Source organism: Patiria miniata, unplaced genomic scaffold (assembly GCF_015706575.1).
Source record: "Patiria miniata isolate m_02_andy unplaced genomic scaffold, ASM1570657v1 HiC_scaffold_3, whole genome shotgun sequence".
Lineage (NCBI taxonomy): Eukaryota > Metazoa > Echinodermata > Asteroidea > Valvatida > Asterinidae > Patiria > Patiria miniata.
Window position 1 is genome coordinate 25727182 of NW_024037069.1, and position 27503 is coordinate 25754684.

The following is a 27503-nucleotide window of genomic DNA, read 5'->3' on the forward strand; positions in this document are numbered from 1 at the left end:
CAGTTTTTCCTGGTCGTAATCGTGTGTCTTTTATTTTTGATAATCCTAAACGCAGCTAGGAGAATAAGTAACGTAACTTTAGACACAACGCCCTCAAGCGACAATACTCGGCGTAGATTGCGGCCTCATATGCATAAACGCCAAAGAAACACCTAATATAATTGGTATTTTCACGTGCCGTTTATGTTAGCTGTCGAATGCCTACACTGAAGATTAGAAAAAAGAAAAAAGAAAAAGAAAAAGAAATTGACCACGATCTTGAATATCTGAATGCATTAAATGTCCCAGCCATTTCCACATTACATTTACCTCAATATATTAAGATAAAAAGCCGACAAAACGACATATTTCGCTGCAAACATACCCAAGACAATAATTATCATCTTAAGTTATAAGCTTTGTTATCGGGCATTAGATGCAATTATTTCACTTTTAGGTGACATTTTAAGTGCACATTGGTGATACAACCAAGACAAGACACCTTTAATTGCATTTTTAGTGCCACTGATTGACTTGAAGAATTAAACTATATGTACACATACATGTACATATTAATAATTGATACCTATTTCCAAAGGGAAACTGCAGAATATAACTCGGAAGTGCCATGCATTAAGACCGTAAACAGTCACCGCTTTGCAAATAACAGAGTGCGCACGCGTAAGTATAATTGCGCAATGCATGCTGGGATAGTTAGTGAACACTACTTTTAGAACTGCAGCACAACATCCGGATTCTTTTAGAGCAGCCATCTTTTGAGGTATGGATTGATATATTAACTTTCAACAATGAATAAGCAAGAAGTTGAAATGAAGCACACACCTCGAAGATGACTCCGGTGCAAACGATCTATTTCAACCCAGTTTTATCTGCACCAAAATCCACACAAACGTCCCTCCAAAATGTCAACATGTCCAATATAGGGGACAACAGAAAGCAGAAACGTGTCGATGGCCTCAGCTAGCACAAATCTATTCCAAAAGGCACCAAAACTCAAGTAGTTACAAAAGTGAGAATGTCACCGAGTGACGTGTACAAATCTTTAATATTTGTTCGATAATGGCTCTGGAAATATGCATTTATTATACTTTGTTCAATATACAATGACTGTACTCGGGGACTTCATCCTCACCAATACGACAGTATGACGTTAACTTGCACGTATTCGACATAAACATAGCACAGCACTCGACATTTTAGTATTGACCACACAAAACGATCACAACTGGAATTTCATGAGGCGGCCTCTCAGTGATCTTGCTCCTTGACAACAAAGAATGCGGCTTATCATAAAGTATGTATTGCGTCATAGGTACCAGCCTACGATCGCCCCGTGGCAGAGCCTCGTGGCACAGAAAACCTTTAGAAAACTCGCTCAAGAGTTTGGATTTTAATCCTATCCTTAATTAAATATACTTTCATAACATGACAATATTCACAAATAAATGCTACAGAAAGTCAAATACGCTATAGTAACAAAATATATTACAACTAGACAACAAGGCACCGCGTGCATGTTAACACCAAAGCGCATTTGTTATGACATGAGTTTAACGACAAACTTACGAACGCCATGTATATTAATATTGAAGCAGTTTTTATTGAAAAGAGGCTCGCACGACGCGGTCATTCAGGGGTTGGGTTGGCCGGAAATTGTCGGCCAGAAACCCGTCGTCGTCCGCTGCAGGATGGCTGCCTTTTGGGTAGTTCTTCAGTCGTCTAAACTCTTCCATCTACACGAGAAAGACATAGCAATGTTATTGATGCTTAAAAAGAAACAAACATCATATCAATAACGTACGATTCTGTTCGGAAAGGGTCAGGCAAATGGCGTTTTGAAAACCGTTTTTTTACCCGGTCTCAAAACCACGATTGTTCAGGCAAGCTCGAAATCAGAATCGATGGTTCTTTTAAAGTGATTTACGGACCAGTATAACACGGACCAGTATATAACATTAGACCTCCCAATTTGACTTTGGGCTGCAAGCAAAGGAATTCTACACTTGACATAAATTTGGGGACGTGTTCAAGAAGTAAAACATCTCAGAGCTCTGCATGGAGAAAGTAGTCAACCTCCAGCCAAAGTATACCGGTAGTGAAGACGACAACTTGATTCAAAGGACACAAACTGCCCTTTATACGAGGGGGCATGGGACTTGGAATGGCGGTATAAAGGAAGGATGCATTCGACTGAAAATGGCGTCTGATCAGAAAACTTGAGCTGAGAAAAAGGCTAACAATTGGGGTGATTTCGACAATTTAATTACGCGGACTTGACAAGTTAGACGCGTACTTCAGACCAGCAAAGCAAGTCTCGAGGCAAAGAAATGAAAAATCACGTGAAGTTTTGTAGCCATCTTTATACCTCTGCGCGCACCAAACAGGTTTCACGGACCGCCCAGTCCCCGTTACCGATATTGACAAGGCCAAGGCTTGATCGAGAAAACTGTCGATACACCAGGTTGGTATTTGGATTGGTTGATGTTGTAGGTTTACCTGGGTATGTGATATCGTCAGTGGATAGCGGAACAGGATCCAGGTCACTTTTTCATTACACGGCGGTGTTGTTAGAGATCCTTGGTAACTCCAGAAATCTCGAAGCATGGGATCTGAAAGGCAAGGCATCCACAGACAACAAGATGAAATTTGGTCAATGATAAACTGTATTAATGTACTGCCATTTTACCCGGTAACGCTTAGGAAAGAACCTTCAGTTAGGGATGAGAACCTTCAGTTTTTCCCCGAAGTTTCAATCAAGACAATCCTAAGTCAAATCACAAGTCAGGTCGGATGTTAAGATGAAGAATGGGAACGAAATGTTTACATGAAGTTCAGAGTAGCTCGTCTTTTGACTTTGGTACTAGATGTTGTGTACATATGTATACATGTATGTACAGGGCATCACACAAACGGAGCTCACATTGCATACGGAGCAATCAGGGTTGAATGGTGTAGTTAGCAATAACATAAAAACGGCTGAACTTTAAAAAGTACAAAACAGGACCGACAAGGTTTGGGAAACAAAAAAGCCAAAATGTCATCCCCGCCCGTTACGGATAAGCCATCAAAGTCACGGTGGTAGATTGTCACACACGTGGGAAATGCATTCCGAATTACCTGATAACCTTTTAACCCGACGAAGCGCACAAGTTAGCGGATAAAGTGTAAGTCCCCAGCATCACATCACATTAATCGACACACAATGAAATTCACACCTGTTTTTTTTGTTCTTTAAAATCACCATGCACCGTACTTCGGTGACACAACTACATCACCGAGTTTACACCAAATTATAGAAAAACAAACAAACAAACAAAGACCGGTCTTTCCCATCATTGTCGACTTCTCAATTATAGCCTATTCAATCTAGTGTGTGGAAATCTGTATCCTAATTATTTATTGCAAAGATGACCAATACTTACCCGGTAGAAGGCAAGTTGGATGGAACGGCGTGGTTATGGATATGCTCTTGCCCTATATAAGGAAAATATATTAACAAAAAAAGACATGTTTTAAGAAATACCTAAAATTTGATAAAGCACACCTGAAAATCTGTTGTACTCGAAGGGCAAACAGCCAGCTACTGAAAAAAAGACTTGAATTAGTGTCATGTCTTACGTAGATGTATAAGCGGCCTTTGAAGAATCATGCAACATGGATCGCGATTTAATGACAATACCTTTGACCAAGTGGGGTTGTAAAACCTCTCCCCTTTTTAAATCAACCACATCATGTTTGTATTTATCAAAAAGCTGAATGTGAAAGGTATCGGGAAGCAAATTATGAACACCAGTTTTGCTAAAAATTCATTTTTTTTAAGAGCAGAAATCAAGTAAGTCCGCAGAGTGACTTACGTTTGGTAAAAGAACGTCGACACCTTGTCGACTCTAATCGTAATCTCAGACTGCTACGGGCCAAAATGGTGTCCCCTTTACCCCTTGAGTGACCGTCACGTGAACGTTATGAGACCTTGGCCTTGGCTTTGAGAGCCGAGCTGGAGCCAAAGCCATCAATACAAAAATAAATCCCTCCTCGGAAACAATTTCTGTTCAACTTCAACTGTGTTGGTGAAACATTTTAGCTGTTACAGAACGATAGATGCTTGAAGACATTTGTGGGCGAATCGGGCCATACATCAAAAGAGGGTGCTGTGTAGTCTGCTTGTAGCGGATCAGAGAATCTGCGTAGTTCCTGGTAAGGGGTCATCCATATAGGCTAATTATCAACATTTCAAGATTAAGCGTACAAAGGGATTAACGACCCATGTACGCTTTTGAAATTTTGTAAAAATGTCGATCAATATTTTCGGTTCAGTATTTTTTTTGTAATAGGCTTTCAGAAGATCTATCATAAAAGGGGAAGGTGGTCTGCCAAAAATAGTACGTTTTGTATACTTTTGAAAATGTTGATAATTATGGTTGACCCCTAAGCTTTTGACTACCCATCGCGCGTGACGTAACCGAACACGTGACCCATACAGTGTTGGTTGACTCTCACTTTATCAATGATGATCTGAGGATTTTGGGTATGATCGTTTGCAAAGTCGATAGGTTAGTCGTGCGAACTTGTATACAGAAGTTCTACGGTCGGGCTTTAGAACCAAACTGTCAAACAACAACAGTCGAACGGGCTGGCAAGTTATTTTAAATGTTGCATTATCAGTTAAATTTGACTGTGGGCTGTGCCGGAGATGGTAAAAAAAAAAATGATACTTCGGAAAGTTGATGCAGGAATGTGTTCTTTGATAGGTCCGTTCAATTTGTGTACTTTGACTTCGAGAACGATAATAATTCAGATTACCAGCCATGCTGCCAAACCATTTTACGACGCCAGTAACAAAAGAACGTGGCATTTACTATCATCAAACGAAAAGACATTTCTTTAAATGTCATGAAATCGTATCCTTTTCAAAATGACCCGTTATCTAGCACGCAAGACGATCCCAATGTGGGCATTTTTGATTATGGAATTAAATTAATTAAATTTGGAATAAAACGAAGTGGCACTCTCTTGTGCTGTGTGGGCCTCCGTGTACATGTATATGGAATTTGACAAACATGAAAAACGACGGTTGAAAATAATGGAGTTTCAAGGAATTTCAACAATACAACACTATGTCAATTCAAGGAACAACCATACAATAATTCTGAAGCAGGTTATTTAAAATCTAACCTGTCAAAATATCAGCTCAGTAAATACCATACTTTTTAAGAAAACTCTGAAAATGCATCTTCATTTTTCTCGACGCGTAAACCGACGCAAAACATAGGTTTCCATTAAGAGCGTGATGGTTTGGTCCTATAACCATCGCAAGGACATGATGGTATTCTTCTTTTCTCGAAAATAACAGCATACCAGGCGCAAGGATTTCACAGAATGCACGATCCTACTATTTACTTACAATCAAGTAGGATATTTCAGGATATTTGGACAGTTTCATTTTTGGATGTTTGCAAATGTGTTCATTACCTTAATACAAGACCGCTTCCGGATGATACTATCGTCACATTTTCTTAAATGATTTTTCGTTGGCTGCTTTTTTCATGTCTCCCCGCCCTTGAAATTCACAAATGGGCATATCTAAACCTTCAACTTGTGCTCTTACTCGATATCTGGCGATCTGTGAAATTCTCCTTCCGGAAATGTAGCCAGAAGGCTTGGGAAGGGAAATGGAAAGGAGGCTAAGTGGTAGACATACACAGACCTTAATGGCACTTAGCCTCGTTCTCCAGTCTGCTCAGCCATTAACGTTACAAGCCAAGAGGCGCTGCTGTCTATGAGTGAGTGCCACACATAGCGTTATCGCATTCCAAATGCCAGCCTTATAATGCGATGGAAAGGGAAACTGTCACACAATGTGCTGTGTTATTGTAATGGTGTCGTGCGAATAGCCAATGTTCATTTTGTTGGTGTTTATAAAAATTCAACCACCCGTGAGAATAGCCAAAAGTTGCTCTGTAAATAGCCAAAATGCGAGCTAGACCAACAAACGAGACACAAGTCGCCACTGGCAAGTGGCAGTAATATTTTGAGTAGGCCTACAAGTTGTGCATCTCACCGAATCAAATCTTGAACAATCGAAATTAATAAGAACTGTAAAGATTTTTTTTATCTAGGTCATGTCCATATACCGTTCGGCCTCACGCAACCCTGTTTTCGTAAGCATCCCCTTTTGACATCCGTTTCCGAGTTCCTTTTTTGGGGGGAGGTAGTGGAATTCATTGGGAGATTCGCAAAGGAGCGATGATTCGCAGAAAACGCATTCAATGTTTTAAAAACGAAACAACCTCATCTGACTCACAAGGATATCTAGCTGGAGGTTGCCGGAAACTAAACAGCCAAGACCGGACTTAAATAGGCGACACTCGATATGATACCGTTTGAAAAGATAAACCGGGCAAGAAAAACTAATACTGTACAATTTGCGGATCGAGTATCGAACATCCGCGGGCGAAAAACAGACGGGTGAGTTAATTGTCGTTGGTGGTTTTTGTGGGCTGTGTGGTGTGTGGGTGGAGATGCGTTGATGACACAAGCAAACTTGACCACGTAAGTCTGTCCTATCGTTGTAGGAGCAAAAAGGCTTCGGGGAGAGAAAGAAATTCTGCCTCACAAAACAATTGGGAAATGAGAACAGTATAAGTATACCAGCTGTAAATTTTCCCAGTCATCGATACAGATATAGCCGAGAGTCTTTTTTTATATAAGGAGTAATTGAATGAAGTGAATCAGTCGGAGCACTCTCGGTGTGGTCTAGGGGAGATGTGGGAGAGTTGCGCCCGGGCGAAATTAGCTCGCTACTCCCGTGCTTATGAAAATATCGCCACGGTAAATGAAGACGTGCTTGCGTCTGGACGCAGGGCGATAAGGAGCTGTTAAATATGCACAGCAACGTTCCCCGTAGTCAGACGGGGAGGGAGTGGGGTATTTCAACTCGCCTGGCCGGGATTTATGTCTTTCTACTCGATCGGAAACTCCCTACTCACCAACCCATTCCCTCCCGTTGCATGTTTCCCTTCCCTCTCATTAATCAAATAAACAGCAAATTAGCGAGATTGTTTTACAACTTCTAGCTGCCGACGTTGCAACTCAAACATGGCTCATCGCGGGGTTTCAATGGCCCGGTACAGCGCGTAGAGGCGGACGGTAATTAAGTTACAATCCATGGCGTGGCTATAGGGAGTCCGGGACTCGGCCGATACATGACGTGCACGGGGCTTTGAACCGAGAATTGAAGAGGGAAAAGGAGGGTAACAGAAACAGCCACTAATGAAGGCCACGATTAAATTAATTTCATTTCAATTTGAAACATTATACGAGCGCTTTTAACAGTGTGTGCTTGGACTAAACGCCGGAAAGAGCCTCATCCAATTCGCATTGACGCGCACGCCCGGGAGAGTTACGGTCCGTCTATATACGGGGAAAACGAACTCGTGAAAGAAGCCCCGGCATAATATCCTCGTCAGGAGCGAAAGAAAAAAACGAGCGTGATTCGATCAAGCCTTGTTCGCTGGGCTTTCAGTGCTGCCTGGGTTTTTTATCGTCCATTCAGCCCTTGGAGAATCATTTCATAGTAAACTGGCAGGATTTCCGGGCCGTTTTTTATCGCCAGACCGCGGTGGAGGATGAGTAGTAACAAGACTCAAGTATCGTTTACATCGGGGTTCTTTGTGGGGGTTGTTTCTCCTCCTCGTGTCCTGTATGTGTCGCTCCTCTCTTCGATCGAGCGGACCGGCCCTGCGTTTCTTTTCATCACCGGTACCGTGAATTATAGCAACCATCGTGTAATAAACCTGGGGGAAATGAGAACCATGCTCTTGTGGAGATTCGGTTAATTGACGTGGCAGTGTGTCATTCAGTTATGGAGGGGGGAGGGGGAAGGCGTTTGTTTGTCCGCGCGCGAGTCCCAAGCTCAAAAAACTTCTCAATAACGAGTCGCTTCACTAACGCTGTCAGCTCGCAACAATGGCTTAGATCTGGATGAATGGAAGCAGTTTAACGCCGATAAGATAAGGCGAATCGGGGTAAAGATGAAAAAAAAATTCTCCTAGAGCTGCATCACCGCCGCCCCAATGAATGTTATATTGGAATCGCATTACAGATGTCACAGCCGTGAAAGTACAGGCCGGTGACTGAGGCAGCCGGGGGATGGTTTCTATAGAAACTCCGGACGATGAAAAGTACGGCGAGGAACAGATAGCTCTTGCCTTTTCTTCTCCCTCACTATCGGGCGACGTGCCATTATGGGAGGCATTCAGGAGTCGTTGTTATTGAATGCGATGCTCGCCTGTCCGTTTATCGGTTTCTGAGTCTTTCTTCTTCTATATTCATCTCAAGACTTGGGTTGTGTTCGTACAAGTCGTCTTGCCGCCCACTCCCCACTTGATGAGTGCACTTCACAAAAACTACCTGTTGATCGTACTGATTACTCTAGCTATCTGCGATTTCAAATGGACTGTATTATGAATTCACTTATTAGAAATCAGAGAAATAAGAGAGGATACCTTATCCACTGAAGCTTCTTTTCTTTGAGCCATTGAGCTTCTTCAGCTCACCCGATCTATGCACAGCCGTTTTCCCAAAGTGAACTTATGCGAGATTTGACCTCAGTGAGGTCAAGTTGTACATCTCTCTATAGGACTGATGACATCATACACATATTATTGTCAAGGAGAATAACCAAAGCTCTTCCAGAAAGTACACGTCTCAGATGAGATCCAATTTGTACAAATACTTGGAATGTGCATGCACTCTAAAGATCCATGTCAGTACAATACGATCGATTAAGATTTCTCCTCACTGCTATTCTGCATCTTAATCTATAACATATTTTGACAGTTTCAGTGACAGATAGGGAAAGATGATCTTGATGTCTTAAAATACCGGTTGTCTGTTATAGACGTACTGATGTTTCTGAGCGTCATTGGCGCAAAACTTTCGTCTTAATTAACACCCATAAGCCTTCTGTATTTTAAATACATAATTATCTTAGAGGGTGCTCTTTGTTGAATTTGTTTAATGAATGCACAAACGGCTCGATCATGTCTATCCAAGCGATACAAAACCTTGCCCTCTGACTCTGCCTTATTGCATAAGGTCCTTTACAGTCTGAAATGTCTAAGACTTAAGAATGTTGGGACCTAGTTCAAGATAAGTTGGCATCTATAGACATTTATGCTAGGCTTCTAAACAAAATAAATCTGAGGACTGTAAGCTTCAAAGCAAATTCCCAAATTTCTCAATATTCCAAGGGGACTCTGGAAGCCATGGCATTATTGCGGATTTTACGATTGCGACTTTGTAGCCTATGTGTGACCTGTGTGCTCAGTGCTGTGCAGATGGTTGTTGCAGTGAAACTCGCCAGTGTGACCTCGCAATAACAGCAGCCACACAGTAACACATAAAGGAAGCATCAACGTCAATATTTCTCGCACAGCTCTTTTATCTTACGAACCGAATGCCCCACTGGCCTACATCTCGGAAACAACAAAAACCTGCCAGCCTGACGGCTCCTATTGATTTTTTCGTCAAAAAATATAATTGGGAAGAAGTCGTGTTTTGCCTGACATTCTGTGTTTTTCTTCTTTTTTCTTTCAGTAGCCCGTAACACACAGGAAAGAAGTGGCCTCAAAATTGCCCACGGAGTCTTGTAAACACTCGGTGGTGCAGAGTGGCGCGTTCTAGCGGCCCGCAGGGTGAAAGGCACCGATCGGTGCCTGGCAATCGTTACGCTGCAGCGTGCGGGACCCAGGCCGGGCTGCAAACGGGTTTTCTCCGCCCGTTTGCTCGCTGGTTTGCCCAGTACGTACCCTCACTTCTCGTTGAAAAAAAAAAGTAAAAACACAACAATACCTCCCTGGGCAGAACTACACAACCTCAGGACATTGTGCCCTAGCACTGAGCTCAGTAGAGTATAAAGCAGAAATAAAATTTAATTACACAATTCACATGCTTAGGCTGCACGAGGTGCCCCGGGTTATGAAGAAATGAAAATTAAGAGATACAGAATTGAGACCAGAGTCTTTGAAGAGAATGAGAGAAAAAGGGGGACAGAGAAAGAGAGAGAAAAAAAATTTTGGATGTCCAATAATTATGATCGGCTCTGAGTGCCCAAGGGGGCAAGTTTAGGAGCGGGAGGTAAATGAGTGAGTTGAGGTAGAGCTTTCTCGTAATAATACAGGTCTTGTCTGGACAAAAACAGTTAGGGACACAACACGCACCTTGGACTGCACTGTTTCCAGATAGTCCGTCAGAGTTCGCAGGCCGACGTGCTCGCGGCCAACCTGCAAGACACGAAAAGACACAGGTTATTTGGATTAGCGAGAAGAAGGAAAAGACGGAGAGAGAAAACGACACTGCTGGGATTTCTATATAGACAAGAGGTGGGGGGGGGGGACTTCTTAAGACCGTTTATTAAAGAAACCACGGAAATCGGCGGAATACCTAGAAGGAACTTCCGCCACTGATCGGGCTGACTGTCGGTATATTTTATTGGGACTACAAACAAAAAGGGGAGATTGCGGCGGTATTCTAAGGCTTTACTATTCCCCCTTTTTTCTGTCTACCTCTGTCTCTCTCTTTGCGAGCTGTGGACGACCGGAGACAATACGCGTATATTTGGAGGGGAATACTGGAATAACAAGCCCGCCGGAGTGTTTCCTGACAACTCGGTGCGGGCAGGAAGTGACTTTCATACGGTTTGATTCTCCCGTTTTGCCGCGGACAAAACAAAAAGAGAATCACAGGAGCCCCCGAGCGGACACACAGAAAGCGACCGCGTTCGTGTGGGGATACGGAACCGGGAAGGGAATGGGGGAGACAACCTGGCGACGAAAGAAATCACAAATCTGCATCATCATGATACTCATCATTCTGTGACCTTTATTTGCTCAAACTGTCGTTTTTATTTTAGTTTTTAAATACAACCGTTGGGAACGACCAGACAGATTATCTTCATTGTCACTTATTTAATTCCTCTCCAACAGCGAGTGTCAAAACATTAAGATTTTGTTTCGGTTATGCTCAAGGCACATATAAACGGCTCACAGCTAAAGTCCTTCTTACCGTTCCCAGATTTAATTATAGAAACCACGATACTATTCTTTTTAATTAAAGGAAATCAAGTACTTCTTCTTCTTCTTTTTTAAAGGTTGTGCATATTTGGAAATGTTGGTAAAAATCGCTAGGCGAAATTTATTTATAACTGGGCTTAAAGATTGATAGATTTCTCAAGGGGAGGTCAATTAGAGGTAAATCGTATTCTGCATTGCCCTCTAACGATCACTCGGCCGTATGTGCTAAAGAAGTCATCTGGATTGCAAATCACCTGATTGCAAGATCATACGAGTGGAAATGTATAGCTGGGTATACGTTGCCATTTTCCATCCTCCAATTCAACAAAACCCAAAATGTCAACCCTTGGAATACTGGCCGCTGCATGACCCGGTGTCGCTAGTGCAGTCTTTGTTCCAGAACGGCTGGAGTGAAAGACTACCGTCTCTGACCTTTCAACCGAAAGATCAGCTTCTGGCACACTCTAAAGCCAAGGCGCTTTTTGAAAAGGTTAAACAGTTAATATTCTCATTTGCTGAACCTTCAGCTTAAGTCGAGGGAGAAAATTTCTAGTGAAGAAAATCGGTCTTTTTCTTATCTTCAGTGATATTTTAAAAAGGATATATTTACCAAAACTGAATTTGAAAGAAAACGACAAGGCCTATACATGTCGTAGAAAAATGCGCAATTGCATTACAACTGGCACCTCAATTATTGAAGGTTTTGGCCAACTTGCCATCAAAGCATCTATTGCCCATGGTGATGACATCTCAATGTATCATAAATAAATAGAACAACATTTTAGGTAAATCACAGGTGCAATTTCATCAAAAGTTCACGGAATGTTACAACAAAAAGCGTGTGATGAATGTTAGCGTCATTTCTGATACCTGTGACATAAGCCATTCATTGATCGCGTCAAATTAACCGTCTGCCCTATGTTTCGAGAAAAACATGCTTAAAGGTGCAGAGGAGTTTGCCAACGTCAAACAAAAACATTGCAGGGTATAATATTTTCAGTATAAAGTGACGACCCCCCTTCCGGACCGAGTTCATTAGTTGTTAATTTATCGCATAAAAATCAAAACTTGAGCATTGAACTGTATTAAGGTCGAAAAACGAAAGTGACTAGAACGGGGTTTGAACCTGCGACTCGGGCAGACCGTATCTGCGCTCTACCCATTGAAATCTACAGCCTTGAATAGTAGGAGGTATATCGTGGTCTGCTTATCTCGTCAATGTCTTTGTTCACGGGGGTTTTGCTGGTCTCAGAGGGCCATCCTATTTTGTACCTATCTGACTGACTGACTGACTGACTGTCACCTGTGAATTAGACAGGTTGCAGGCTGATGGAGGGACAGAGACAGGAGTCGGGCAGTGCGGTTGTATAGGATTTCCCCCATAATGCCAACGAATGCGCTCAATCCGACCTATTGTGAACACCAGATGCATGAAAAGACTTCCAGTGAAAAAACATTTCTGAATCAACTGCATATAAGCGCTCTGGACCAACGTTGACTGCTGGTCTGTCTTATGGTGCCCAGTAAAGAGAAGACAATATGAAGAAATTACAATTTTAGAGGTGGAAGGAAAACCCCAGAAATATATTCTAGGTAACCCATGGAATCAGGTAGGAACTGAAAACATAATTGGCCCCGGGCAGGAATCGAACCCGGGCAACAGCAGCGGAAGGCGAGGAAAGAACCACTATGCCACCCTTACTCACCTGTATGAAGAGTGCAACAATCGCTATACCGTCATCTCTTCCCATGGCCTCCTCCACCGTCTCATACAACTGGCTGTTCCAGTGGATCAGGTGCAGCTGCAGCGGGAAAAAAACACAAACATTTGCTAAGAACGTATTTTTTTGCTAAGCAAAACTAGGTGCGGCCAACGTTATGAATATTGCTTGTGATTTGTTTTCAGCTATGTTTTGTTAAGAACAAAATTTTTCTAATACTTTTGTATTATTTGACCGCATTGTATAAGCGGAAACCATTCACAATTAATCCGGGCCTATTCCATGGTGCAATAGTAAGCACTTGAAGAAAAAAATAGGTTGACTACCAAATTCCTGGTGCTATATTTTATGGCTGTTTGTCTGAATTATTTTCTTTACACAGTAAATTTGCGAAGCAATTCGCAAACCTAAAGTTGCTCAAGCTGCGAACCAAGGTCTTGCACGCCAAGAAAATTTACGCATTTAACAACTCAAATTTGCACGATGTAAACATTTCCCCTACACCTATATTTCGGCGTTAGGCCGTATCGTAGCTGGTCTCGTAGTTGTCAGGCTGGATGGCATTGTATACATAATAGAAGTTTTAAAATGCGTTAATGCTGTTGAAAAAAATCACCAGAAACTACTTTTTCTAAACTTGGAATTGAAAACAAATTTCCTGCCACGCAGTAGCTCTATCATACACACAAACTAATTAGTAAATTTTCAAGAGAAAATTGAAATATAGTTGTTTTGCCTAATCCATGTATGAAGAATACGGGCAAAATCGCAAAGAATACAATCCATACGCGCCCTGTACTGGAAACGCACCAGGCGCTCATATAACCACACGACCATTCCGCAGATTTGATCAGACACTCTTCTGGGTCAAAAATTACATTTTTTTTGTGTAAAAATTAAAATTTAATTTCTTGGTCTCAATAACATTTCTGTTTGTATCAAAATGACATTTTTTCCCGGGTCAAATGGCCCGATAAAACGACCCAGAGAAGTGTCATTTGGACCCGGAAAGTGTCAGGTCATATCTGATCGGATCCGGCTTGAATCTAAACCGGTACTTTTAAACCAAACCGGGACTTTTAAGGATGTACACAAAAATACGCAAATAAAAACCAAAAGACGCCGTGTAGTTTCCGAATCTGTAGGCCTACTGCATCTAACAGCTTCTGATATTGGGAAAAACCCGTATTTCATTCCTTATATTAACTTAAAAGCAAACCGTCGTCTTAAATGACAGTTGAGATCCGACGTATAGCCTTTTGCGACCCTTGCAATTGTAGATCTTCATTGCAATTGCTGATCATCTCAGTCAGGTAGGATAAAGATCGAAAAGGTTGCGCCGAAATTAGACTATTGAAAAACGAGATGCGAAGGCGCGGACTGAAAAGTGAGTTTTATTATCCGGGGCAAAAGTTCAGATGGATTCAATTTTCCCAAACGTTTCATTCTTTTGCGATAGTTCTAAATGTGTTAGTTTTCAAGAAAAGAAAACGTATTTCAAAATGCCAAAAGGTTTTTAATTTCTGTGATGGTATCAATCATATTTTGGTCATCAACAGCTGTGGCGGGAGGGAACAATGTTAAGCCAACGAGAAAATGTCATTCTAAATGTTAAATGGGTTGACAAGGTGAAACGCAATCGATATAATACAGCGTTCTCCCGGTAGATCTAAGCCGAAACGAAGTTTGTTTCACTTGACACGTGACCTTTTGAGCAAACACCTGCCCTAAATCTTTCAATCTGAACCCGGAAGCTTAAACAGAAGAAAGGTGTGAAAGTCCCTATTGCAGAGCTGTCTTGGTTTTATAGTATTTCTGTCGCTATCATCAATGAAGCCCTTTTGGGTCAAATGTCGAATCCTTATACGCTGACGAAGCTGAAAGGTTGTAGCGAGCGTGGACTGTAAATCACCAAGCCCAGCGCGACTTTCTGCCCGCCCCTCAGCTCAACGCGCGCACGGTGCGCCAGTGACAACTTATTGGCAGTTTGTCCAACAACAAAGTGGCTGACACGCTCAGATCCCCCTTCCAGAAAATGTTTTCAAAACACTGTCAGTCTTTTTTTAGGGGGCCGGTATACCGGACCCCGTTGAGTGTAAACAGAACTCCTCAGAGTCAGTTGAAGCGGTTTAGTGGGGTAGGCTCACGACAGGGATTCGGCTCCCCCAACCGAGTTGCAATGTCAGCCGGCAAGATCCCTGTCACTCAACAGGAAAAAAACGGTCAGAAAACATCCCCATCAATGACAACTCTCTTTTTTGCTTGTTCCCACAGCCACACAGGTGCGAGATATCTCAACCTTGTTTTCCTCCTGTCGGTTCGCAACATTCCAATTGAATCACAATGATAACTTTCAAAAAAAGAAAACAACCGTTTCCTTGCGCAATTCGACAGGACCAGACCCACTTGAATTTACTTGCTGGTAGTAACATTGTTCGCGATCAGTTCCAGACACAATAAACAGGTTGTTTTGGTTGGAGGACGGGAAAAACACAACAAACACTTCAAAACTAGAATCATTTTGATTCGATGGACGAGTGTCCATACAACCAACACAAGCAAAGGCAGACGATGACAACAGATCAAGGTTTTGTGAAACCCGCCTCCGAGTGGCTCCCGCGTTTTTTCTTCTTTTCTTGTTTTGGAGGGCGGAGGACTAGAACGCGGTTTGAATGCCTCGCTATTATCGGCCTAAGCACCGGCGGATGTGTTTTCAAGTGATTCCAGGTGGCAAGCACCAACCATAATTTTCCATCCAACCATCTGCTATGAAAAACTGCGTAATTCTCACGGCACTTTAAAGACAATTTGAGCAGAGAAAAAAAAAACGACAGTTCATTATAGAAAATTAAAATCGACTGAATTTGAAATATTATACAAATATAATTTATAGTGTACTGAAACAATGAATGATGTTCAAATAGGTTTGAACTTACTGTAAATCCCTCCTTATCATCATAATACTTCAAATCCCCGGATATACAATTTGTGCATGTATAACAACCATTCACGGTGCCTTAACGCAGCGTCGCGAATTATATTGTAATTTTCTAATAAACTATCATGTCGAATTGGCTGGTTTAAAGCTAAAATGTACTTGAAAATGACATAACGACAAAACTGTTATTACGGCCTTTTATGAAATCACTGTAAAACAAGCGAACACAGCTTCACAAGCAGCAACATCTGCATCGTCATCATTATCACCATCCTCACCACGACAAATCACCATCATCACCACTGCTAACCTCATCGACAGAATCAGCACCATCGGCAGCAGTTGAACCTTGAAGAACCATGCGATGTAATTTTTAAAATGCAATCCTTGAGAATGCACCTTTGTGTCCCATTCAACCTTATTTTCAATTTTCGTTTTTGCCATTTTCAAATTCAAGGTTATTTTGGTGCCTTTTTGGTTTTAATGCTAATGCAAATTTCCATATTCATGAGCAAAAGTGTGATGTCATATCAGGCAGAAACCTGAATGTTACAGTCATTTCAGCACTAAAAGTTGGCAGAACTGTGAATAGGCCTATTTTGCTGTCGTAAATTTTCTTTTCTTTGGTATTTCGTTGTTGTGTCAGTAGGCCGACATGACAAAAGGCCATATGAGCAAAAAGATTTTTCACAAATGTTTTCAATGAGCAAATTGTTGGGTTCACACTTTTAACAGAAAACCCCTAAAACTGAACAGTGTCTTCTTGAAATGACATCACAGCAACAGCGCCCTCAGTTGTAAAAATGAATGAATTATTTTTTTTTATTAAGAAGTGCACTTTTTAATAAAATCAACCAAAAAGGGATATCAAATAGTATTCTTACATTTAAGAGGAGTAGAAAGTTGCACAGAATGTGTTCCTAAGAAAAATGCATGTAATGGACCCTTTAATGATATAGCTTTGCACCCTTCTAGTGGATCACAACCTAAAAAGTACGGCGTTGAAAGGTCAAGCCGGAAAACAGAATCAATGAACCTAAGCCGTACTTTCGCCTCCAAGAAGAGCGACAAACCTTACCCCATACCAGCAGTGAGACATGCCCTAGTACGTACTTGTAACAGTTGTTAGCTGGGGCCACACTCCAGGCAAACCAGGCCAGATAATTCTCAAAACACAAGCACATCCACTAAGGCAAGAAAGAAAATGAACCTAACTAAATTCTCCCACCACCATGGCACTAGAACTCCTCTACCAAGATAAAAAAAATAGTAATAACCCCCACTCGGGCACGACCAGCGATAGAGAAGAAGTGACTTTTAATAACTGATTTTTTCCCCTCCTCTCTCCAAGCAACCCGGGAGCGAACGGGGGGTAGAAATTAAGAGGCTGCGCTCACGTTCGATCCTTGGATATTCAATAAAACACTGCCATATCCTCAAGCCTCGCCTGAAACACTCGGGCGCACAATATTAACACTGCCCCCAGCCGCTGTGTTCCAATTAGATCTACAAGTGTAGGGCCGTATAGCGAACTATACACGAAATCATTATGATGGGAACAGACAGCAAATATTACATGTTGTCCTGCTGACTTGCACTTGTTGTCCTCAGGGGGAAAAGAGGCAAAAAAGGGTTTTTTTGGGGAAGAATGAGAAAGAAAATTAATAGAATAGGGCAGGGCCCTAGAGCCATTGAAACACCTAAGGTCTGAGAACAGCACAGATCTTGGTAGATCGTCGATACAATACAAAAATTCAGCCATACGCAATTTCTGCAAACATGCACTCTTAATCTGGCACACACAAAAATACCCTGGATTGCAAGAAAATGGCTTTAAAGGTCGTTATAAAAACATTATCGTGAAGAAGAGTGGAAAACAGATTAAACTTGGTGTACTGTGGATTACCTCTTTACTTTTTCCTGGAATAACGATACCTCAAGATTACTTGAGAGTACATTAGACAAACAATCGAGGAAGTCATTTCGCAGGGGAGGTTTCTCAAATCGTGTTTCTGTTGCAGACATTTCGCACATCTCGTGAGGAACAAATCTTGGAATTTTCAATAAAGCTAATGTTCCTGAAAAATATCTGTTAAAATGATTTGTTAGCTTATTCTAGAACCTATTTTCAATTATTTTGTCGTACACATAATGGCGCTCTTTGTAGTAGTTCGTCTGGAGGTTGAACGTTGTTGCATCCGCTAGAGGGCGCACGATACATTTTTTTGCAAGGTAGAATTTAGTGGGATGGGTTAAAACAGACAGAGGCGAGGGGTGGCGCTATAATACTTTATCGAGTGTCAAGTTGGGCAAGTAGATTTTTAGTCTGATAAGCCGTTAACACTATTCGCGTATCCTGAAAAAATCAAATAGCCCCTCTTATTCCGAACATTAAATAGACTATAAATAGTATTTTTAAAAACAAATGATGAATGCGGCTTGGTTAAGGGATTATCCAGACTTTGCTCGGTGAAACGGCTGCAGTAAGCCATAAATGATCCTGTAAAAACAATGGGGGCTATGTAAGCGAAAGAGGGCGCCATTCAATAATAACGGTGGTTGGTTTCGGGCGACTGAAGTGAGAAGGCGGTACGGTATGCATGTTTCTACCTTTCCGTACTGCAACACTCTCCTCGTATAGGGATATTCGAAATGTACAGGCGCGAGTTGGCTATTGTTATAGCTTGACGAAGTGCCTGCAAGTTCACAGTTTCACACTTCCTTCGTTTGCCGACTGCTTTTAAGCAGTCGGCAAACGAAGGAAGTGTGAACTTAAAAGTTTCTTTGTCTTTCCAATCATTCCTATGCTCGTCAGTTTTCCTGACTTAAAAGGGCCATGACATGAATTTTTCTGAAGAACATATTTTGTGCAACTTTCTACTCCTCTTAAAGCTATAGTCCATCATTTGTAATTAGTGCATTTTGTTCGTTTGAAGCAACAAAAGTGTTCAAAATCTAATGAAGGATACTGAACAACTTACTTGATGAAGTTTCAGCTCAGCTTCAGCTTTATATTCCGAGAAAAACAGCATTCTAGGATCTCAATTTCAAATCAAAAGTTGCTAAATCATGTTTCGAATTGTTTTGAATTGCAGCTTTACGCGATGTCGCGCACTGATCCGACGAATTATAGCAACCGCGCCCTCCTGTGCGTCGTTCCAATGCTTGTGCGCGCTGCGCCGAATAACAAAACGAACTACTAATTTAAATTTTCCTACGGTGCTTCTTAAGAAGCACCGTTGGAAATGCCTTCTTTCGTTGATTTCTTCAAAATGAGAGCTTGCCAGAAAGGATAATTTCACAGGGAGTTTAGTCCCCTTACTATTTTTCAACCAGTATGTTTTTCAACAATAATTACGCCAGTGACTTTTTTGGATAGCTGCAAATGATGGACTTGGGCTTTAAAATGTATGAAAAGTATATGACATCCTTTTTGGTTAATTTTATTCAAAAGTACACTTCTTTAAACATGTAAACATTTCCATGATTTTTACGGACAACAGAGGGCGGTGTCGTTGTGATGTCATTTCAGGATGACACTGTTCAGCTTAGGGGTTTTCTGTTCAAATTGTGAATCCAGAAATTCGTAAATTGAAATCATTTGTGAGAAAAGATTGCCCATTGGCTTACTGCCATGTACTGACACAACGTATCACCACAGACAAAAGTTATGACAGCAAAATGTCCAAAATTCTGCCAAGTTGTGGTGCTGCAATAGACATACAAGTGTTTCTGTTAGAGATGACATTACACTTTTGCTCATGAATCTGTAAATTCGCATAAGCATAAAAACCAAAGAGTCACCAAAATCCACTTGAAAATAGCAAAACGAAAATTGAAATAAGGTTAGGCTCAAAGATGTATTTTCAAGGATTGCATTACAAAAATTACGCTGCATGGGCCCGTTAATGACAACTAACTACTTGGTAAAGACAAGGCATATCTTGCTTGTTGGCCTGTTCATCACTATGGAACTCCCCCCCCTCAAATATTGGAATAATATAAAAATAATAGTGGGTATCTATAAAGCGAACGTATCCATCAGGACTGCATCTTTATCCCTGCTCATTGGACCCACGAAACATTCCAAATACCATCATGGGCGTCGCGAGGGGGGGGGGGGGCAAGGGGGGCGCTTGCCCCCCCCCCCGGAAAAGCAAAAAAAAAAAAAAAAAAAAGGAAGAAAAAAGGAAGGAAAAAAAGAGAAAAAAAGAAAAGAAAATGAGGCGCCAAGTCATAGTGGTGTAAATTTAATGAGTTGGGGGGGGGGGGGGGGCAAAATGTCCCTGCCCGCTCTAAAACTGAGAAATCGAGAATATGTTGAGAAATACAGGAATTTTTGGGGAAAAATATGTTTTGCCCCCTCTAGAAAAAATCCTGGCGACGCCCATGAATACCATGTCAGCTCCCTGGGGAGTATACAGCTCGATGCAGCCCATTATTAGGCGCACGGAAGCTAATAATTCAATCACATAACCATCTCTGCAGGTACCCATTTACTCCTGGGTGGAGAGAAGCAATGAGTGACTAAGTGCCCTGTCCAAGGGCACACGCACCATGACCCCAGGCTGGACTCGAACCCACAACCTGCAGCTTTACCCGCACACCACGAATCAAATGCCCTTAACCACGAGGCCACAGCACTCCACACATATTCGGTCAAGTCCAGGTTAGAATAATCGAATACTTAATTATGAAAAGTCCTATGAAGATTTAACATAATTCGACATACAGAGATTGGAAAAGAAAATACCGCAAAGGTAGACACCATTTTGGGGATGTATTCCAGGGAATGCATGTCTAAGAGAATGATGCCTACCTCCATGGGATATGCCTTGCCGTTGACGGTGTGCTCAGACCCTCTGTCGTCCTCCTTCCCCCAGTGGAAAGTAAACTCGGCCAATTCGTACGATGAGTCCGGTGCCAACGGGCCTCCCGTCAACACTAGAAGAACAAAACAATTGGTATCATAAAAAAAAATGGTAGGTCTACTTTTAATTAATATAATGTAGGTTTGGCAAAAACGGTGACTTGATCAAAGTAGAGCAAACAGTGTGGTATTCTAGAGGTCGCAGGTTCCAGTCCTCATCAAGTCAAGTAAAGTATTCAAAACTACAACGAATTTGACAATGTAAAATTATTGCTTTCTTTTACATACAATTGTTTTCGGTGGAGAGATGCAAAAAAATAATACTCAGGCTGGTTCCCTGACCATCTTGTATATTCTGAATTTCAAGAGGAGGCCTGGGGACCGTCTTAACTTGAGAAAGTATGGTTGGTTCCGGCATGCTATTATTACATGTATGGCAGAAGGGTCATCTGACAGCGCCCTCAGCGACGAAGGTACAGCCGGACTGTGCTGTTTTTATATTGGAAGTTATATAAAGGTGGGGCTTACCTGATCTCGGAGGCGGTTCCGATTTCCCAAGGCCTGCCATGACACCGTCTGCGAAACAAAACAGGAAAAAGCAGAAATATAGTAAATCATTTTCAGGCAATTATTGTTACATCGCTCGGCAAGCGGATGTAATTTTAGACCACGAATCAGAAAGATGACTTCAGACAAGCGCATCTGCATGCGCCGTTATTTGTGATCACGCCCTCTGTTGTCGAAAAAGTCACAAGTAGGTTTTGACAGCTCGATGCAAATATGAGGGCAATTTGATATGTTTTATAGCATTAGAGCGTACTTCGACTTATTGGTGAACACCGACGGTATGTTGGTGTATTACCGACTAAAAACTTAAGTCAGACCCGATTTGCCCATTTATTTGGAAACCATTATAATTAGGTGAACAATGGAGAAACGTCGACACCAGGTAATTGGGGATAACTTTACAAATTTGTGACATGAATCTGGAATTCTGCCGTTTTCACCAATTGATTTGTTTACTGTTCACAAAACATAAATTTACATACGATTTTTTACTTTGCCTGGGACTGAATGACTTGTGATTGACCAGTGATGGACTTGTGATGAACAATGCAAATTTTGCTGAACAACGATTTTCTGTTTGGCACATCCATGAATTAGGCCAAGCCTGTTAATGCTGGGAGCCAGTAACACAAATCAGAATCTGACTTACCGGGTTTGTATTTGACACTGATCTGCACCGTGTTACCAGTGTTGATCATCTCGCACTCCCGACACAGCGCATAGTCGGCGTTCAGGCTGGGCTTGTTCAGGGTGCTGTCATACACGGCCTGGCGGGAGTTGATGTTGATGGGGGACTGACAATCCCCGCGGGCCTCGGGGAAATGGAGACCCCATTCGGCCGTACCTGTAAGTGGGAGGGGAAGGGACAGAAGAGGAGAAGAGGGGAAGAGAGGGAGAGGAAATCTGGTGATTGTTGTGACTTTTAAGACATGTTTGGGTGATGGAAAGAGTAGAGTTCATGAAAAGGGCGACAGAACGTTTTCTTGGCTGTCGCAGAGGGCACAGCTAAAAGTCCTCTTTGCGTCTGACTGACTCACTGACTGACTGTCACTTGTGAATTAGACTTACTTAAGCCTTACCTTGGACCGAAAGTTTAAAATAGGTCTCTCGGAAACGGAACAAAGATCATGGGGGAAAAAACTAGCGGCTGGGCCGAAGATCATCGCTGAGATGACTTTTCCCTTGACATGAATATAAGACGCTATCATATTCACCAAAAATCCCGCATCCTTCAGCTTCCAAAGATTTGAATTATTATCCATGTAGCATTCAGACGACCAGTCAGTCACCAATTCACACTTTACCTTTTATGACACCTGGGTTGTACCTTGTCTCAAGTAAAGGCAAGAACCCGACATCATCAAGACAAACGTGACAAGCGGCGCAGCTCTAGCCTCCTAGGCAGGAACTAAATTATTCCTAACAATTATTTATCATGATCATTTTGAACGTTCGACGTATGAAAAGTAAAGTTATAAGTCGACTAAGTCGAAAGATGTACTGCTTCGGTCATTGGGAATAACCGAAGAGTCCAGTTAATGGCACATTAATTTATAATCTTCGGGTGTCTGAAACCAACATTTGCTTGGTCAACTTGAGTCGCACCTGGTACCTTTTGGATTGGAGTGATTCCCGTACGCCTGTTTGAAACGAGCATTTGTCATTTCAGGGCATGTCTATTTTTTGTTGGTAATCTTCAGTTTGCTGCAGCCGAAATTAATGAAGAATTTATTTTTAGGTTCAATAGTTCCGATAGAAATGAATTCAAAGACTGGTTGTTATGGAGTAATATTTTTTACAAACGATAAAATCAATTCTGTGATTTACAAAAATGTGGAATACTAATTCGTAAAATTGTTTGCATTCTCGATTGAGATGGAATAAATCACAATACCAGGCTACACGACACGACAAGCGCGACGGTTGATATTGCCCTTGACATCACATAGAAATTCTCATCATTATTGTGTGCTACACACCCTGCATTACGAGAAAATCACTGATTTAATTTGTGAATAAAGCTGTCGTTTGCGCCAAACAGCGTTGCCTGGCAACGGAGCCCTATGGGTCGTCTCTTACAGCCTGCTTGTGATACAAGTCACAATATACTCCCGTGTAATTATTTGCAACATGAGATGTTGGGCTCATCATGCTGAAGAAGTCCCCTTAAATACACGAAGCCTATACGTGCCATTCACACAAAGCTACTGCAATGCCGCGATAAAAGAAACCCGAATAATATTGAAATACACGGGAATTCTTCGCGTGAACGTATCTTGATGTGAAATTCAATTATTTTATGGCCTCTTTAATAATAAGTTTGCCGAGTTCAGTGTCAATTATTGCTAATGTAAATTTGTCAATGCTTAAAATTATATTTGTACTGGTAGTCTGGTGTCAAGATATAGTATTAACATAATAGCTTACATATCTAGTACTATCTTCAGAATAGTAACTTGTTTTGTCTATAGAATTCCATTTTTTTTTTACTGTCAACGTGAAATCTCTCTGAAAACATTCTATGCAACGAAAGCAATCCAGTATTTATAAATATACAGGCGCAAGGAATGCAATCTGTAAATATTTTGCTCGAAAAATTTATATGTCAAATGTCGGTCTTTGTTGGGTTGGCTGTGTTTTCTCTGCACTGCTTGTCAAAATAAAGGTTTCAGTGGCATTTGCTCTTTAACATTTAGAGAGACAGAGAGAAATATTGAATTGAAATATAGAAGTGTGCTCACAAAGTAATTGAACAATGTGGTAAAACGTTTCTAGCTACGAGGCCTATATTTGTGACATGATTTAGTGTAGCCGGTGTAATGTGAAATTTGGACTCCGTGAAAAAAACGGACTCATTGGTTGTACTGCGCATGCCTGAGTAAACATAATTAGATGAGTGACAAGTCACGTGCGGAGGTTAGAGTTATAAAGGTAAAAGGGACCAGATTCTATAGGTGTCAAAATTTCATATGACACCGGCCCTGCCCCATGCACATCTGAACTTAATAAAAAAATGCATTGGTTTTTATTGTTGCCTGATTAAGTATACTAGTATCTACTCCACTGATGCAGATGTATAGTAGGCTTGAAAGGTCAATGAGTGTGCACTGTATTAATTGATAGTCTTAATCAAGTGTAGTGCGTAGGCTTACTTCAAGTAGGCATATTATGCGCTGCGAGGATAGTGCGTATGCATGCATAATTCTAATGTAAATACACTGAGATAACTGTCATTTCAGCTGGTTGTTCGCGATTGGCGAAATAATTGCATTTCGCATTACTCACAAGGCATGCTAATTAATTCCTACACGATTTGCCCAGAAAGACACGTACAGGCTGAATACAACATATTTGTTTTTCATTTTCCCCTGGTTTCTGGACCTTAAAAAATGTCCCCAAACCCTGCAAGGTGGACTTTAAAAAGTCAGAGAACGTCAACTTGGAAGCGAGAATCTGTATTGATTTTGGGCGAGATATTCATCCGTAAATACAGCTGATTTCACTGCAGTGTGGATCTATGCATGCGTGAGTTAATATTACACTGGCTTACGAGATGCTATGCCGTATATACACGGAGCAATGCGAATGGTGAACTAGTGTATAACCCGAGGGTATCGCATAACACGGGATGATGCTGCATAACGCGCTCTAGATGCAGCACTGCAGGGTTTTGGATTCCGTATAACCTCATCCCATCAACAGCGCTATTGCAACATCACTTACCGTCTATCGCTACAGATCTCGGGCTCTGATATACCGCTCAAGCTGCTATTACCGATTTCAAATATCAAGATGTATTTTAGGGGGCTAAATATCACTCACCGTCGTTGATGTATCTCCACTCGATACCGTCGGCCATGATGGTTTTCTCCACAACTGACATATTATGCATTTTGAAACAGTTGCTAGGCTGGTTGCTATGGAGAAGGTTTTTTTTTTTACTTGCTGTCTCTTGTTTTATAACGCGTTGCGTGTAGAACGGATGAAGGTAAGGAGGACTGTGTAATTTGTTTCCGTGGCGAGCGATCAATATGCACGTTGCGAGCTACGTAGGGAGCATGTGAATAGAGGCCAAGCTGGTATACGCGTGTGCACGTGTCGCACTGCAAGCACTGCTCGATTACTTGAGAGGGAGAAACTGAAGAGATACTGCCGGTGAATGCCGGTAACCGCATCCTTCACGTGGTAACCATGACAACCAGAAGGGTCAGTTCACCAGACGGTTCCCCCAGGGGGGACCGGGGAGAAGAAAAAGCAACAAAGCTGGATAGTTCACGATGTGTGTCGGGGGTTTTGAAAACCAGGCGGCTGAAATGACGTCTATACAAGGCGCTGAACTTTAAGTGCTCTCGCCGTTGGCTCGGGACGGCTTTGCTTTAACGACACGCTGGGACGTGGACCCGCAGATATAAGGCAGAAGATAAACGAATGATATTGACTTTCGATTGTGGTAAACAAAACAGAAGTTCAAATAAATACACCGCGGTTAAAAAATGACCTTTGCTCGTTTTTTTATGATATACATTTGATAATGTAGAGAAGGGACAGTTATTTCGCAAGGTGCTGTATTCTTCCATCAATATAATTCTTCAGTTGAATAATTTTGATATAATTATTTAGGTATAACATGGGACATTTTCTTGTCTTTTATTGCCACTTTTTCGGTGTACACATTTTCGTGATATTGATGTGCTTGTATTTCTTGAGGTATTTTTTCAGTGATGATTGTGACAGCTGTACGGTTTTTGTTACATCAGCTTTATCGTTTACCCGCAATAAAAAAAACACATTGTAAATGTTTAGTCTCCCACTCCAACACCGCTCATTATGCTCACTGACACGTTGGGTTTGGTAATCTGGCTTTGGGCGGATTTTCATGTTTTCGGTTGATTTTGAACCATTTTAACTTTGGCAGGATAGGCCTTATTATTGTTTGTGTGTCTAGAAGGCACTTAAATTCTAGAGTCGTGGAACAAAAGGTAAAAAATGTTTCTAAAAAAGAAGACTCCAAGTGGTCTAGGCTGTAAGTGGTCTAGGTAGTTATCTGAGTCAAAACGTTTTGCCCAGGGTAAAGCTTAAGCAAGTGTCATTCACAAGTGATAATCAGTCAGTCAGTCAGTCAGGTGCTGAGAAGACTATAGGTTGGCCCTCTGGGACCAGCACAAAAATGAATGAATTGAATGATCTATTTCTAAAAAGTCAGAGGTTCAATGTTTCAATTTCCCTCACAAACTTCAGTTTGATCCTTCCTATCCAATGTTTTCTTAGAACTTTGCCACAACCTTCACGTCAATCTATTAATTGGTAAATGGACGGCTGCAATCAGTTGTACGCGTAGTTTCAGGGGTGGCATTTGCTGTCTAGAATGCTCCAAATGCTCCGCTTGAGGGCGCTCGTCTCGATCGACCATTATCACAACTTTGTGCATCATAAGCACGCTTTTTGATAAGTGGTCTTCACTTTCGTTCATTCATTGTTTGTTTCTAGTTGATATTTAGGGTTGGGTATAACATTCAATACACAAAGGTATTAAAACCGAAGAGAACAATGATTCACCAAACAGACTGAAGGAGTTGCGCGACGTGGCTAATTTTAGTCCCCCCCCAAAAAAAAAACAACCCGACATCGGAGACACTCAATGAAATCAAATTAGCACACTCCTCTAGAGCGTCATTTTTTCTTGAGTGAGTTATAGAAAACTTGCATCTAATGCACGATCTACCAAATCTGCAAGTGCAATGGACTTTGCCCTACTTCGAAACCTGATATTAATTGATTGCTATAATTATTACAATTTTGCTTTAGAGGGCTAAAAAAAAGATGCCGTTCGGTTTTGCGTTTTGCTTCTTGTCCTTATAATGTGGTAGTGGATACTCTATGGGTTTAACACATGGCAACTGTTTTAAGCCATTTTGTTTTTCGATCTGCCACCAAGAGGAACCTCCTGAGCGTAGTATTATACTAGCTTGGACATGCATTTCCCCCCAAAGTACAAACCGTCAGCACAAGAAGAAACTCACATTTGTAGGCCGACCGTCCACCGGGGACCAGATCCCTGATCCTTGGGGCGCAGACATTCTTGATGACCGACAGACGTATGACCGTACTCATGGCCGGCCGCGCCTGCAGGCGGCGCTTGCGAACCTTCTGTCGACGTGGGTGTACACAGAACGACATGTTGTCGATGGTGACGAACCACGAGTGGGATTTTCGGTGATGATACTTGACAGTTTCTCGCAGCCTTACACGCTACTAGACTATGCAGGGACAAGTTGTTTACACTGTGTAACTCGTTTCATTGCGTCTGGGTTCTATGGTTGGATTGCAAGACCTCA

General features: G+C 41.7%; 1 protein-coding gene across 2 annotated transcripts; it reads right to left on the bottom strand.

Annotated features, from left to right (window-relative positions):
• LOC119738022 (carbonic anhydrase-related protein-like) lies at positions 1-27503 on the bottom strand. Of its 2 annotated transcripts, none has more exons than XM_038212736.1 (9): positions 27189-27503; positions 21818-22012; positions 21130-21177; positions 20551-20675; positions 12779-12874; positions 10221-10283; positions 3423-3474; positions 2497-2609; positions 1-1733 (listed from the first exon to the last, which is right to left on the bottom strand). In XM_038212736.1, exons 1-9 carry the CDS (start codon positions 27343-27345, stop codon positions 1599-1601), a joined length of 984 nt encoding a protein of 327 aa, XP_038068664.1. In that variant the 5' UTR covers positions 27346-27503; the 3' UTR covers positions 1-1598. The 2 variants fall into 2 exon arrangements, with proteins under 2 accessions (XP_038068664.1, XP_038068665.1); XM_038212737.1 differs by lacking the exon at positions 27189-27503 and adding an exon at positions 24991-25480.

Bases quoted from the DNA above. Each gene is read 5' to 3' on its own strand.
- LOC119738022 (XM_038212736.1), bottom strand. From the start codon at position 27,345: ATGTCGTTCTGTGTACACCCACGTCGACAGAAGGTTCGCAAGCGCCGC. The intron at 21,178-21,817 runs GTAAGTCAGATT...TTTGTTTCGCAG, and splicing joins CAGTGTCAAATACAAACCCG to ACGGTGTCATGGCAGGCCTT. The intron at 12,875-20,550 runs GTAGGCATCATT...TTCCCGCTGCAG, and splicing joins GCAAGGCATATCCCATGGAG to CTGCACCTGATCCACTGGAA.